Source organism: Indicator indicator, chromosome 23, assembly GCF_027791375.1.
Source record: "Indicator indicator isolate 239-I01 chromosome 23, UM_Iind_1.1, whole genome shotgun sequence".
NCBI classification, from domain to species: Eukaryota; Metazoa; Chordata; class Aves; order Piciformes; family Indicatoridae; genus Indicator; species Indicator indicator.
In genome coordinates, this window is record NC_072032.1 from 16,534,136 (window position 1) to 16,548,865 (window position 14,730).

At 42.8% G+C, this 14,730-nt stretch overlaps 1 protein-coding gene across 1 annotated transcript in view; it reads right to left on the minus strand.

The window, feature by feature from the left end:
- The window catches only part of LOC128974880 (maltase-glucoamylase-like), a 73,270-nt gene that overhangs the window by 27,667 nt on the left and 30,873 nt on the right, over nt 1-14,730 (minus strand). The window contains exons 24-30 of the mRNA XM_054391635.1: nt 13,863-14,012; nt 12,970-13,182; nt 7,072-7,226; nt 4,173-4,341; nt 2,630-2,726; nt 1,141-1,253; nt 44-169 (exon numbers count right to left, since the gene is read on the minus strand). Coding sequence (XP_054247610.1) covers nt 44-169; nt 1,141-1,253; nt 2,630-2,726; nt 4,173-4,341; nt 7,072-7,226; nt 12,970-13,182; nt 13,863-14,012 — 1,023 coding nt within the window. The remainder of the gene's footprint in view (nt 1-43; nt 170-1,140; nt 1,254-2,629; nt 2,727-4,172; nt 4,342-7,071; nt 7,227-12,969; nt 13,183-13,862; nt 14,013-14,730) is intronic.

Genomic DNA, 14,730 nt, shown 5'->3' on the forward strand with positions numbered 1-14,730 from the left:
TGAAATTGTAGTGAAATTCCAGTTTTGATGGCTCTCAACATACATGAGGTATCTTGGCTGCTTTCATGTCCGCCACCAGTTGGGCAATTTCGCTGTCATTTGAGTATCCATAGCGGCACAACTGGAATCCCAGTGACCAGTAGGCAGGCATGACAGGTCTCCCAATCACCTGAAAACATGGAAGAAAGGAATCTTATTGCAAACAGGTGAAAACAGGACATAAGAAAATAAAAAAATACCAAAAAAAAACCCCAAAAACCAAAAGAAGCAAAGATCTGAAGCAATGGCTCCTACCCTCACCAAAAAACCCAAAGCCCCCAAAATTGCAAACCAAAACAAACAAAAATATACAACCCCAAAGCCCTAAAACCACAAATCAAACCTAAAAACCTTCACTAAATCCCTAAAACCACGCAAAACAAAAGCCCTAAAACCACACACACAAACCCCAAAAGCCCTAAATCCACAAATCAAACCTGAAAAAATCCCAGACCCAAAAGTTCTAAAACCACAAATCAAACCTAAAAAAAAAAAATTCCCAAAGCCCTAAAGCTATCAAAAAAACCCCTACAAACAAACCCAAAGGCCCTAAAACCAGAAGAGAACCCTGAAAAAACCTGAATCCAAAGCCCTAAAACCACAAATCAAACCTAAAAAAAGAAACAAAAAATCCCTAACCCCAAACCAAACCAACAAACCTCCCAAAACCCCAAACCCAAAGAAACAAAGCAGAATACAACAGAAAAACCCAAACCCAAAAAAACTAAACATAAAAACAAAAAAAAAAATTCCTACCCAACTCAAAACCAAGCCAAAAAAAAGAGAGAAAACTAACAAAAAAGCCCCTACCCAACTCAAAAAACAACAGAAAACCCCCATCCCCAAAACCAACCCAGCAAAACCAAAACCAACAAAAAAACCCCAACCCAACCCCCAAACCACACTAATTAAGCCAAAAAGAAACCCAACAAAAAACTACAACCCAACCCCAAAACAACAAAACAAACAAACAAAACCAATAAAAAACCTCAATCCAACCCCAAAAGCAAACCCAAACCCCAACAAATCCCAACCCAAACTGGCCCAAAGCCACAGCCCCAAGCCCCAAAGCCCCAAGCCCCTCTGCCTCAGCAGCAGCACCTCGGTGTACTCCTGCACCACCAGCTCCGGCGTCGGCCCCAGCACCATGTAGAAGTCCAGGATCCCCCCAGTTGTGCGATAGGTCAGAGCAGGGGTGGGCTGGAAGGTGACATCTGGAGAACGTGGTGACCAAGAGCTCAGTGGAGATGAACAAGAGATTGAGAAGCTCCCCAGGAGACAGCTGTGACCTCATGGATCCTAGCAGGCAGCTGTGTGGCTGGGCTGTAGCCAGAAGAGTGTGGGCAGCAGGGCAAGAGGGGATTCTGACCCTTGGCTCTGCTCTGCTGAGACCCCCACCTCCAATTCTGCCTCCAGTTCTGGCGTTCCCAGCAGAGTGGACACAGAGCTGTTGGAGAGAGTCTAGAGGAGGCCACGAAAGTGATCAGAGGGCTAGAGAATCTCCCCTGTGTGGACAGGCTGAGGTAGAGCTGGGGCTGTTGAGTCCCAAGAGAAGGTTCCAGGGAGAATATAGAGAAGCCTACCTGAAGGAGCTACAGGAGAAGTGGGGAGGGACTTTTGGCAGGGGCTTGGAGAGACAGGATGAGGGACAAAGGTTTGAAACTGGAGCAGGGTAGGTCTCCCCCCTTGGACATCAGGAGGGTGGTGACACTGGAAAAGGCTGCCCAGGGAGGTCATGGATGTCTCCTCCCTCAAGGTGTTCAAGGCCAGGTTGGATGAGGCCTTGAGTAACCTGGACTGGTGGGAGGTGTCCCTGCCCATGGCAGGGGGGTTGGAACTGAATGATCTTTGGGGTCTCTTCCAACCTAAACCATTCTATGAATCCAAGAGGAGTGTGGGCAGCAGGGCAAGAGAGGGGATTCTGCCCTTTGACTCTGCTCTGCTGAGACCTCACCTCCAATCCTGCCTCCAGTTCTGGTGTCCCCAGCAGAAGAAGGACACAGAGCTGATGGAGTGAGGCCAGGGGAGGCCACAAAGGTGATCCAAGGGCTGAAGCAGCTCTGCTGTGAGGATAGTTTGGGAGAACTGGAGCTGTTGAGCCTGGAGGACCTTAGAGCAGCTTTCCAGTACCTGAAGTGATCCTACAGGAAGGCTGCAGAAGGACTTTTCATGAGGGTGTCTAGAGATAAGCCAAGGGGGAATGATTTGAAGCTGAGGGAGAGCAGGGTTAGACTGGAGCTGAGGAAGAAGTTCTTCAGGATGAGGGTGGTGAGATTCTGGAATAGGCTGCCCAGGGAGGTTGTGGATGCCTTCTCCCTGGACATGTTCAAAGCCAGGTTGGATGAAGCCTTAAACAGCTGAGTCTAGTTAAGAGGTGGGGAGGTTGGAGGAGGTGACCTCTGAGGTCTCTTCCAACCTGAGCTACATATGAACTACAGTGGATTTTGGGGTGGGCTGGATGGTGACATCTGGAGAAGGGTTGGAGGATAAGATGGGGACCAACAGTTGAAGGAGGTGAAAAGTGAAGTTTGAAGAACCACAAAGAGTGGAAATGAAGTGACTTTCGGGTTTTTTAGGTTTTTTTACTTACCCATGGCGTTGCTGTTGAGCAGGAGAACCCCATGAGCGTTGCCATCTTCTTCAAGACCCATGTAGAAGGGCTGGAAACCGTAAGAGTTCAGCTTGTACTGGAAAATACAAATCACAATGTTTTTGCACCAACTCATCCACCAAGAACTTCTCCACCACCAAGGAGGTAGACACCCATGGAGCTCACACCATGTTGAACATCCAACTGGAAATGGTGACCAGGAGCCACCATTTTCACCTTCCCATTTTGAGGTCAATCTGTTCCTGACTGCTCAAGGTAGGAATTGTATGGAAATGGATTTTTAGCTCCAAAATTTGCTCAAACTTCCCCTCCAAATATTTCCAGGTGGCCTCTAGCAAAGACCAGCTGGTGGCTTCCTCTTAGTTTTCCTGACCCAAACTGTTCCAAAATCCTCAGGTTACAGCTCCAAGGCAGCACCACAGATCCCCAAGATATTTTTGTTCTGCTGAAATATTTGAATTTCTCTATTCATTGACTCTTGAAGTCCCCATTCAATCCCCCCAAAGTTGGAGAATTTTGCAGAAGATGTGACACAAGAGGACAGATCAGAGAATCCCAGTCTGGTTTGGGTGGGAAGGGGTCTTTCAAGGTCATCCAGTCCAACCCCCTGCAGTCAGCAGGGACATCCCCAACCAGAGCAGGTTGCTCAGAGCCCTGGATAACCTGATCCAGAATCGTTCAGGGGATGGGATACCTCCCACCTCTCTGGGCAACCTGGGCCAGGGTCTCACCACCCCCAGTGTCAAACATTTCTTCCTTCTTTCCAGTTGAAATCTCCCTCTTGGAGTTCCAAGCCATCACCCCTTAGCCTGTCACAACAGGCCCTGCTTAAAGTCTGTCCCCACCTCTCTTAGCCCTTTTAAGGACACCAGAAGGTCTCCCTGGAACCTTCTCCAGGCTGATCAGCCTCAGCCCTCTCAGCCTGACCACACAGCAGAGGGCTTCCAGCCCTCCCAGCATTGCTGTGGCCTCTTCTAGACCTGCTCCATCAGGTCCATGTCTGTCCTGTTCTGAGGACTCCAGAGCTGGCTTCAGCACTGCAGGTGGGGTCTCAGGAGACCAGAGCAGAGGGGCAGGATCCCCTCCCTCCCCCTGTTGCCCATACTGCTGGGGACGAGCCCAGGAGATGGCTGGGTCTGGGCTGGGAGCTTATGGTGCTGGGTCATGGAATCACAGAATGGTTTTGGTTGGAGGAAACCTTTTGGATCATCCAGCTCAACCATAAACCAAACACTGCCAAGCCCACCACTAACCCATGTCCCTCAGCTCCACTTCTACTCATCGTGGTGAGCTTCTCATCAACCAAGACCCCTAAACCCCTCTCTCCACAGGGCAGCTCTCCAGCCCATCACCCCTCACTCTTTGTTGACATCGGGGTTCTTCTGCTCCAGGTCCAGGACTGGCTGTCTCCACAACCAATCAACAGGACAACCCAAAAGCAGAAACTTCTGAACAAAAGAAGGAAAAAAAAGAAAAAAAAAAAAAAAAAAAGAGAGATGTTGGGGGTTTGCTCTGCACTTACTCCAGGAGGCTGGTCCCTGGTGAACATGCCCCAGGTATGCCAACCCATGTCCCGCCGGAAGGCTCTGTGCTCATGCTCCCCAAAGCCGAAGAGGTACTGCGAGGGCAGGCGGGTGGAGATCTGGATGAACTGGTCACTGAAGGTGAAGGTGGGCAGCTGCGAGTCCCAGCTGGGCCAGGAGAAGACAGTGAGGGGGCAGTAGGGGCTGGGCTCACCCCTTAGGGTCAAGTCCTGCCCCTAAGAACCTCAGCAGCCGGCAGCTGGGACGGAACTGGCGAGGTGCTGAGCAGAACTTCACCAGCATTGGGAATGGTTTGGAGGTGAATTGAAATTTTTAGAGTTTAATTCACTCTTTTACAGTTTAATTCAATTTTTTAGAGTTTAGTTGAATTTTTTAAATCTTATTTCATTTTTTTTAAGTTCAATTTTTTTTTTTGAGTGTAATCCCATTTTCTTACAGTTTAATTTTTGTAGGAGTTGAATTCAATAGTTTTAAAGTTAATTTTTTGGTTTAATGCCATTTTGTGAGTTTCATTAAATTCTTTAGAGTTTAATTTGATTCTTTTTTGGAGTTTAACTTGATTCTTTTTTAGAGTTTAATTGATTTTTTCTTTTTTAGCCTAATTCCATTTTTAAATTTAAAATAATTTTTAGGGTTTAATTCCATTTTCTTAGAGTTTAAATTTTTTTAAAAGTTTAATTCAATTATATTAGAATTGAATTCAATTGTTTTAATTTTTTAATATAATGTAATATTTTTAGAGTATAATTCAGCTTTTTAGAGTTTAATTCAATTACTTATCATTTAATTTAATATTTTTAGAGTTTTATTAAATTCTTAAGAGTTTAATTTGGTTTTAGAGTTAAATAGACAGGTTTTAGTCTGATTTATTTTTTTAAATTTTCATTCTTAGGCTGTGATCCCATTTTCATACAGTTTAATTCATGTTTTTTGAAGTTTAATTTATATTTTGTAGACTTGAATTCAATTTCTTATAGTTTAATTCAATTGTTTAGCATTTAATTCAATTTTTTAAGACTTTCATTAAATTCTTTAGAGTTTAATTTGGGTTTTTTAGGCTTAATTGAAATTTTTTAGTCTATTTTTTTTCCAAAGTTTAATTTCATTTTTAGGGTTTAATACCAGTTGCTTACAGGTAAATTTAAGTTTTTTAGACTTGAATTCCATGAAAACTAAACTCGTTAAAATTAAATTAAATTCTAAAAAAATATGGAACTAAGCTCTATAAAAATTCAATTAAACTAGTTAAATTGAAAATTTTAAAGTTTAATTTAATTTTTAGGAACATTTAGGAACATTTTTTGGAGTTTCATATATTTGTTCTAAAGTTTTTAGCATATTTTTAGGTTTTTCAGAGTTTAATATAGGCTTTTTTAGACTTCTATGTACATTTTTAGAATCCAATGTACTTCTTCAAGAGCTTAGTGTAATGCTTTTAGAATCAAATTTGGGGTTTAGAGTTATTTTCTACATTTTTAGAGTTTATTTTAGAGTTGCATTTTCTCAGAGCTTAGAAACTAAATGAACAAACTGAGAAATTTAAATGAGGAAATTAAATGAGGAAACAAAATTAAATGAAGAAATTAAAAGATAAAAGTGAGAAAATTTAATTACAAAATTAAGAGAGGAAATTAAAGGAGGGAATACTTAAATGTGGAAATTACATGAAAAAATTAACTTAGAAAGTTAAATGAGGAAATTAAACAAAAAATTATGAGAGATAATTAAATAAGGAAATTATGAAAATTAAATCAGAAAACTAAACCAATAAATAGAGAAATTTAAATGATGAAATTAAATGAGTAAAGTGAGGAAATTAAAATATAAAAGTGAGAAAATTACATGACATAATAAAAAATTAAGTGAGAGATAATTAAATGAGGGAACAGAGAAAATTAAATGAGAAAACTAAATTGATAAATTGAGATATTTAAATGAGGACATTAAATGAGGAAATTGAGGAAACTGAAAGAGGAAATTAAGCAAAAAAGCTGAGATTATTAAATGAGGAAGTTGAGAAAATTAAATGATAAAAAATATGGGAAATAAAGGGAAAAAAGTGAGAAATTTAAATATGGAAAGTAAACAAAAAATCTAAGAGATAATTAAATGAGGAAACAGGGAAAATTAAATGACAAAATAAATGTGGAAATTAAATAGAAAAATTATGTGGAAATTAAAAAAAAAGATTGAGTGAGATCATTAAATGAGAGAATTGAGAAGATTAAATGAGAAAACTAAATTAATAAATTGAGGAAATTAAATGAGGAAATTAAATGAGTAAAGTGAGGACACTATAAGAGGAAATTAGATGACAGAAGTGAGAAAATTGAATTAGAAAATTTAATGAAAAAAATTAGTGAGAAAATTAAATGAAAAAATACTGAAATATGGAAATTAACTGAAATGTTCAGTTAGGAAATGATGTGTAATAAGAAATTTAATAAAAAAATTAAGTGAAGAAATTCAATGAGAAAATACTGAAATATGCAAATTTAAGGGAAAAAATCAGTAAGAAAATGAAAGGAGGAAATGAAACAAAAAAATCGAGATAATTAAATGAGGGAATTGAGATAATTAAAGGAGAAAAAGAATAATAAATTGAAAAAATAAATTTGGAAATTAAACTAGTAAAGAGGAAATATAAAGAGGAAATTACATTATAAAATTAAAGGAGGATATTAAATGAGCAAAGTGAGGAAACTAAATAAGGAAATAAAATGATAGGAGTGAGGAAATAATGAGGAAAGTGAGAAAACTGAATTAGAAAATCTAATAAAAAATTTTCATTAACAGACAAAATTGAGGCGATGAGAAGGGAAAAATGGAATCAGCAAAGTGAAATGAAGCCAGGAGATGACAGCAGCAGGGCCTTACATCACTGTTCCTGTGCTTCTGCGCCGCACCTGGATGCCGAAGGGTTTGCTCCTCAGCACCAGGTCGTAGAGGCGCTCCTGGCTCGAGCCCTCCGGGGCTGCAGGGAGGTTGAGGGGCACCGGCACCTCGTAGCGAGGGTTGGTGTAGTCATAAATCTGGGCAAGGAGACCATCAGGTCAGTGGAACGTCCACAGGTGAACAAGGTAGCCTTTCACCAAATCCCAGCACGGTGGTGGTGTGGGAGGGAATCTCTGGAGATCATCCAGTCCAACCCCACTGCTCCAGCAGGGCAGCTTGCCCAGGATCACAATGGCCAGGGGGAGTTGGAAGCTCTCCAGAGCAATCCACAACCTCTCTGGGCAGCTTTCTCCAGGCCTCCATCACACCAAAGAAGTTTCTCCTCATGTTCAGGTGGGTTTGTGCCCATTGCCCCTGGGGCACCACTGACAAGAGTCCGGCCCCATCCTTTCGCATTGCTCAGATTCCTTCTGGGGCTGCTCTTCTCCAGGCTCAACAGCCCGAGGGTTCTCAGAGATGCTCCAGGCCCCTCAGCATCTTTCCAGCCTCCCCTGGAGTCTCTCTCCAGTAGTTTCTTTTCCCTCTTCAACTGGGGAGCCCAGAACTGGGTTGCAGATATCTAAGGCAGCCGGGGCAGACTAGAACCTCTCTTGACCTGCTGGCCACACTCTTCTTGAGGCACCTCGAGACACCATTGACCTTCTGAGCAAGGAGGACACCTTACTGGCTCATAGGCAACTTGGTGTCCACCAGGACTCCCAGGTCTTTCCCCGTGGAGCTGCTTTCCAGGAGGTCAGCCTCTCACCTCTACTGGTTCAAGAGTGAAACCATTGCCAGAAATTCATCATCAGAGCAGGAGACTCCAAGTTGCTCCCTAGGAGCTGTTCAGCTGCTTCTTACCAACAATGGTGAGACATGAAAACAGCTTTAACAGGAGGTCAGTAACATTTGCTGAGCTAAGCATATTTATTTTAACATCCTTTCTTCAAACACCTTCAAAATATTTGGGTCAGAAAATGATGCAATGAAGGTGTTCTTTTGGGCCAGGAAGGACTTGTTGAACGATTTTTCAAAGATTTTGGTCCAAGTGTAGCTTTTCGATAACATAAATGTATTTTACCTTTTTTGCTCCTATCAATGAATTTCACCTTTTTTTTTAGAGCTGAAGTCAAATTTTTTGGAGTCTAATACAATTTTTCAGAGTCTAATTCAATATTTTACATTTTGATTCAAATTTTTAGAATTTAATTATATTTTTTAGTTTAATTCAAGTTTTTAGAGTCTAATTCAGGTTTTTTAGCCTTTAATTCAATTTTTTAGTAGAGCTTAGCTGAATTTATTTTAATTTCTTAGAGTTTAATTAATTCTTTTTTTTTTTTACTAAAAGAATTTCACCTTTTTGTTATCATAAATTAATTTCACCTTTTTTGGTACCATTCATGAATTTCATATTTTGGTATCATCAACGTATTTCACCTTTTTAGTACCATCAATGAATTTCTCCTTTTTTATAGCTGAATTCAATTTTTTATAGAGTCTAATTCAAATTTTTTAGAGTCTAATTCAAATTTTTAGTAGAGCTTAACTGATATTTTTAGAGCTTAACTGATTTTTTTTAGAATTTAATTTAATTTCTTAGAGTTTAATTGAGATTTTTAATAAAAGAATTTCACCATTTTGGGGTCAGAAAATGAATTTCACCTTTTTGGTACCATCAATAATTTCACTTTTTAAGAGCTGAATTCAATTTTTTTTTTTTAAGCTGAATTTAATTTTTTAGAGTCTAATTCAATTTTTTTAAGAGTCTAATTAATTTTTTTAGATTATAACTCATTTTTTAAAGTTATTTGGAGTTTCAATTAATATTTTAGAATTTAGTTCCATTTTTTTGTAGAGCTCAATTGAATTTTTTAAAGTTTAATGGAATTTGTTTAGAATTTAATTTCTTAGAGTTTGTTTTGTTTAGTTTTGTTTTTTTAATAAAAGAATTTCACCTTTTTTGGTACCACTAATGGATTTTCCCTTTTTTGACACTGTTAATGAATCTAGCCTTTTTGGTATGATGAATAATTTCACCTTTTGGGTACTATCAATTAATTTCACTGTTTGGTGCCAGAAATGAATTTTTGGAAATGAAATTATTGGAGACTCTCTCTTAAGGGGAACAGAGGGACCCATATGCCATCCTGACCCATCCCATAGGGAGGTGTGCTGCCTACCTGGGGCCCGGGTGAAGGACATCACCCAGAGGTTACCTAAACTAATCCAGCCCTCTGACTATTACCCATTGCTGGTAATTCAGGCTGGAAGTGAAGAAATGGAAAAGAGCAGCACCAGGAAGATTAAAAAGGAAATTAAGGCCCTTGGGAAATCAATTGACGGGGCAGGAGCTCAAGTGGTGTTCTGCTCAGTTCCCTCAGCAGCAGTGGTGTACACTGAGAGGAACAGGAAAACCCACACCATCAACAGCTGGCTTATGAGATGGTGCCAGCAGAGGAATTTTGGCTTCTTTGATCACGGGGCAACTCTTACTGCACCTGACCTGCTGGACCAAGTTGGGTTGAATTTATCTAGAAAGGGTAAGAGGGTGCTGGCACTGGGCTTGGCAGGACTCATTGGGAGGGCTTTAAACTAGGTCTGAAGGGGGTGGGTGTGGAAACCAGTCTCCCTGGAAAGGAGGGAGGACCACACAAACTGGTGAAATCAGCAGCCCAGCTGAAGTGCATGTACACCAATGCATGCAGTATGGGCAACAAACAAGAGGAACTGGAACTCTTGGTTCACCAGGAAGACTATGATGTAGTTGCCATTACAGAAACGTGGTGGGACGATTCTCACAATTGGAGTACTGCACTGGGGGGTTATAAGCTCTTTAGGAGAGACAGGCAAGGGAGAAGAGGAGGAGGGGCAGCCCTGTATATTAGGGAATCCTTTGATGCCTCAGAACTCGAGGTTGCAGATGAAAGGATTGAATGCTTATGGGTTAAAATCAGAGGGAGGCCACACAAAACTGACATCCTGGTTGGAGGCTGTTATAGACCACCCAACCAGGACGAGGAGGCCAATGAGATATTCTATAAGCAGATGGAAGCTGTCTCAAGATCATCAGACCTTGTCCTTGTGGGGGACTTTAACCTACCAGACATCTGCTGGGATCTTAATTCAGCAGAGAGGAGACAGTCCAGAAGGTTCCTAGAGTGCATGGATGACAACTTCCTGATGCAGCTCTTAGGTGAACCTACCAGGGGCAAGGCTCTGCTTGATCTGCTGTTCTCAAACAGAGAAGGGCTGGTGGGAGATGTGATGGTTGGAGGCTGTCTAGGGTGCAGTGACCATGAGATAGTGGAGTTTTCAATATGCAGGGAAATAGGGAGGAGCAGTAACAGAACCCTCACTTTGGACTTTCGGAGGGCAAACTTCAGGTTGTTCAGGCAACTTATTCGGAAAGTTCCCTGGGTAACAGCCCTTAAGAAGAAAGGGGTCCAGGATGGTTGGACCTACTTCAAACAGGAGCTCCTAAAGGCACAGGAACTGGCAGTTCCCACATGCCGTAAGACGAGCCGGCGGGGAAGACGACCGGCCTGGATGAGCAAGGAGCTCCTGAAGGATTTAAGGGAAAAAAAGAGGGTTTATCGCCTTTGGAAAGGGGGGGAGGCAACTAGTGAGATGTTTAAGGATATTGCTAGATCATGTAGAAGAAAAATTAGAGAGGCAAAAGCACAGTTAGAAATTAAACTGGCCGCTTCTGTGAAAGACAACAAAAAGCATTTTTATAAATATATTAATGCTAAAAAGAGGGGCAAGAGGAGCCTCCACTTTATTGGACATGGAGGGTAACATTGTAACTAAGGATGAGGAGAAGGCTGAGATTCTAAATACCTTCTTTGCCTCCATTTTCAACAGTAAGGCAGGAGGACTTCAGGATAACTGGCCTCCTGAGCTGGTCGATGGGGTCAAGGAGCAGTGTTGTACTCCTGAAATCCATGTGGAATTAGTTCGAGACTTGTTGAGTCACTTGGATATTCACAAGTCCATGGGACCTGATGGGATTCATCCTAGGGTGCTGAAAGAGCTGGCAGATGAGCTGGCCAAGCCTCTGTCCATCATTTTCCACCAGTCCTGGCTCACTGGAGAGGTCCCAGAAGACTGGAAACTGGCCAATGTGACACCCATCCACAAGAAGGGATGGACAGAAGAACCTGGGAACTCCAGGCCTGTCAGCCTGACCTCAGTGCCAGGGAAAATCATGGAGCAGATTGTCTTGGGGGCAATCACTGCATACCTGAAGGATAGCCAAGGAATCAGGCCCAGCCAACATGGATTTAGGAAGGGCAGGTCCTGCCTCACCAACCTGATCTCCTTCTATGATCAGGTGACCAGCCTGGTGGACATAGGAAAGGCTGTGGATGTAGTCTACCTGGACTTCAGCAAGGCCTTTGACACTGTCCCCCACAGCAAACTCCTGGCCAAGCTGTCAGCCTGTGGCTTGGACAGCAGCACTCTGCTGGGTTAGGAACTGGCTGGAGGGCAGAGCCCAGAGGGTGGTGGTGAATGGTGCCACATCCAGCTGGCAGCCTGTCACTAGTGGTGTCCCCCAGGGATCAGTGCTGGGCCCCATCCTGTTCAATATCTTTATTGATGATCTGGATGAGGGGATTGAGTCCATCATCAGTAAATTTGCAGATGACACCAAGCTGGGAGCAGGTGTTGATCTGTTAGAAGGTAGAAGGGCTCTGCAGAGGGACCTTGACAGGCTGGACAGATGGGCAGAGTCCAACAGGATGGCATTCAACAAGCCCGAGTGCCAGGTGCTGCACTTCGGCCACAACAACCCCATGCAGAGCTACAGGCTGGGGTCAGAGTGGCTGGAGAACAGCCAGGTGGAGAGGGATCTGGGGGTACTGGTTGACAGGCGCCTGAACATGAGCCAGCAGTGTGCCCAGGTGGCCAGGAGAGCGAATGGCATCCTGGCCTGCATCAGGCATAGTGTGGCCAGCAGGAGCAGGGAGGTCATTGTACCCCTGTACACAGCACTGGTTAGGCCACACCTTGAGTCCTGTGTCCAGTTCTGGGCCCCTCAGTTTAGGAAAGATGTTGAATTGCTGGAGCAGGTCCAGAGAAGGGCAACGAGGCTGGTGAGAGGCCTTGAGCACAGCCCTGTGAGGAGAGGCTGAGGGAGCTGGGGGTGTTTAGCCTGGAGAAGAGGAGGCTCAGGGCAGACCTCATTGCTGTCTACAACTACCTGAAGGGAGGTTGTAGCCAGGAGGGGGTTTGGTCTCTTCTCCCAGGCAAGCAGCACCAGAACAAGAGGACACAGTCTCAAGCTGCGCCAGGGGAGGTTTAGGCTGGAGGTGAGGAGAAAGTTCTTCACAGAGAGAGTGGTTGGCCATTGGAATGTGCTGCCCAGGGAGGTGGTGGAGTCCCCATCCCTGGAGGTGTTCAAGAGGGGATTGGACGTGGCACTTGGTGCCATGGTTTAGATAGGCATGAGGTGTAGGGTGACAGGTTGGACTCGATGATCCTTGAGGTCTCTTCCAACCTTCTTGATTCTATTCTATTCTATTCTATTCAAATTCTGGTACCGTTAATAAATTTCATCTTTTTGGTATCGTTCATGAATTTTGCTTTTTTGGTTGAATTTTTAGACAACATTAAAAGACCTTTGTTTTTTTTCCTTCATGTTTCCTTCGGGTTTTCTTCCTTAGAAGCTGGAATGAGTTGATTTAAGAGCAATGAAAGTAGTTTGGTTCAAAGGAGGAACTCATTGGTCTAAGAAAGTGATTTTTGCACCACACAACACCAACTCGAACCCTGTGTTCCCCAAAAAGTCCACAATTTTGACCAGTGGAACAACGCAAACCAGGGGAAATTCCACCTTACTTTGAACTGCAGCATGTGGTTGTTGTGGTATTTCACCTCCAGGCCCAGGGTGCTGATGGGTGCTGTTGCATTCTCAAAGGCTTTTCTGATGCTCCTGTTGAAGGTGAGGTTGGCCCTCACGCCTGACGCCATGTACCTCACGTCGGTGATGGAATATCCGTTGTCAGCGTTGAGGTAGTGGCAGGGGGGAGCACCCGAGTTGGAGGGGTCCTCCTGAAGATGGAAAGGTGAAAAGGGAAGACACAATCACAGGTTATTAGGGGTTGGAAGGGACCTCCAGAGATCATCCAGTGCAAAGCTATTGCCAAAGCAGGGTCACCCAGGGCAGGTCACACAGGAACACTTCCAATCTGGCTTTGAAAGTCTCCAGAGAAGGAGACTCCACAACCTCTCTGGGCAGCCTGTTCCAATGCTGCCACCCTCACCACAAAGAGGTTTTTCCTCATGTTGAGGTGGAAATTCCTGGGTTCTAGCTTATATCCATTATTCCTTGTCCTATTACCAAGTGCCACTGCAAAGAGCCGGGCCCCTTCCTCTTGTCCCCCACCCCTCAGATATTTGTAGTCATTGAGCAGATCCCCTCTCAGCCTTCACTTCTCCAGACTAAACAGCCCCAGGGCTCTCAGCCTTTCTTCACAGCAGAGATGCTCCTGGCCCTTCATCATTCTCACACTCATCATTGGACTCTCTCCAGCAGATCCCTGTCTCTCTTACACTGGGGAGGCCAGAAGTGGACATACTACTCCAGGTGTGGTTTCACCAGGGCAGAGTAGAGGGCCAGGAGAGCCTCCCTAGACCTGCTGGACACACTACTGTAGTAAACAAATCAATATGAAAACCAAGTTCTGTCTCTGCCTCTTCCCAACTGGGTTATCAGAAGCTTTGTTGCTTACAGTCCAGGCACAGCCCAGCTCTTCACACTTCTCCTTGGAAGCATCCATCCCAGGGTAGCAGTCGAATTTTTCAGTGATGTTGCTTCCCAGGGTCCAACTCAAGGTGTAGGATTTTCCCAGTTCCAGCTGGAGTCCTTGGATGACAGCGACCTGGGAGTTCGATTTTTAAAGCCATCAATTGATCTTCATAGATTAAAACATTAAAACGCTGTGAAATTCTCAAATTTTTGTTCAAATCCTCAAAAAATTAAAGAAGAAATTGCCCTGCCCACAACCAGCCTCTCCTCAGAGTCTGGAATTCCTGCCTGGAAGATCTAAGATCTGATCCCACCCATCCCAAAGAGTCCCACCAGGGTGAGGGGCAGTGTGTGACTCTTTGGTCTAATTTAAGTGAAATTAAATTGATTTTAAAACACTGGGACCCTGGACTCAATTTTAAGTCAAATGAAATTGATTTTAAAACTTTGGGACTCTTTGGCCTCTTTTTTTAAGTCAAATGAAATTGGTTTTCAATTTTTGGGGCTCTTTAGTCTTTTTTAAGTAATATCAATTTGGTTTAAAATCTTTGGGGCTCTTTAGTCTCTTTCTTAAGTCAAATGAAACTGATTGTAAAAATTGTGGTTTCTGTTTATTGTCTTTTATTATTATTGTTATTTTTATTAATTTATCTATTTATCTATCGATCATTATGTCATTGGAATTATTCAGATTATTCTTTGCACAAATAAATTTATTTGTAGCATTATTTAGATGATTCAATTTTTGTAGACTATTTTTATGATCAGATTTTTATTTAGGTTATGAGATTAATTTGGATGATTCCTGACATTATTGATTCGACAGAGAGAATCACAGCATGTTTTGGCCT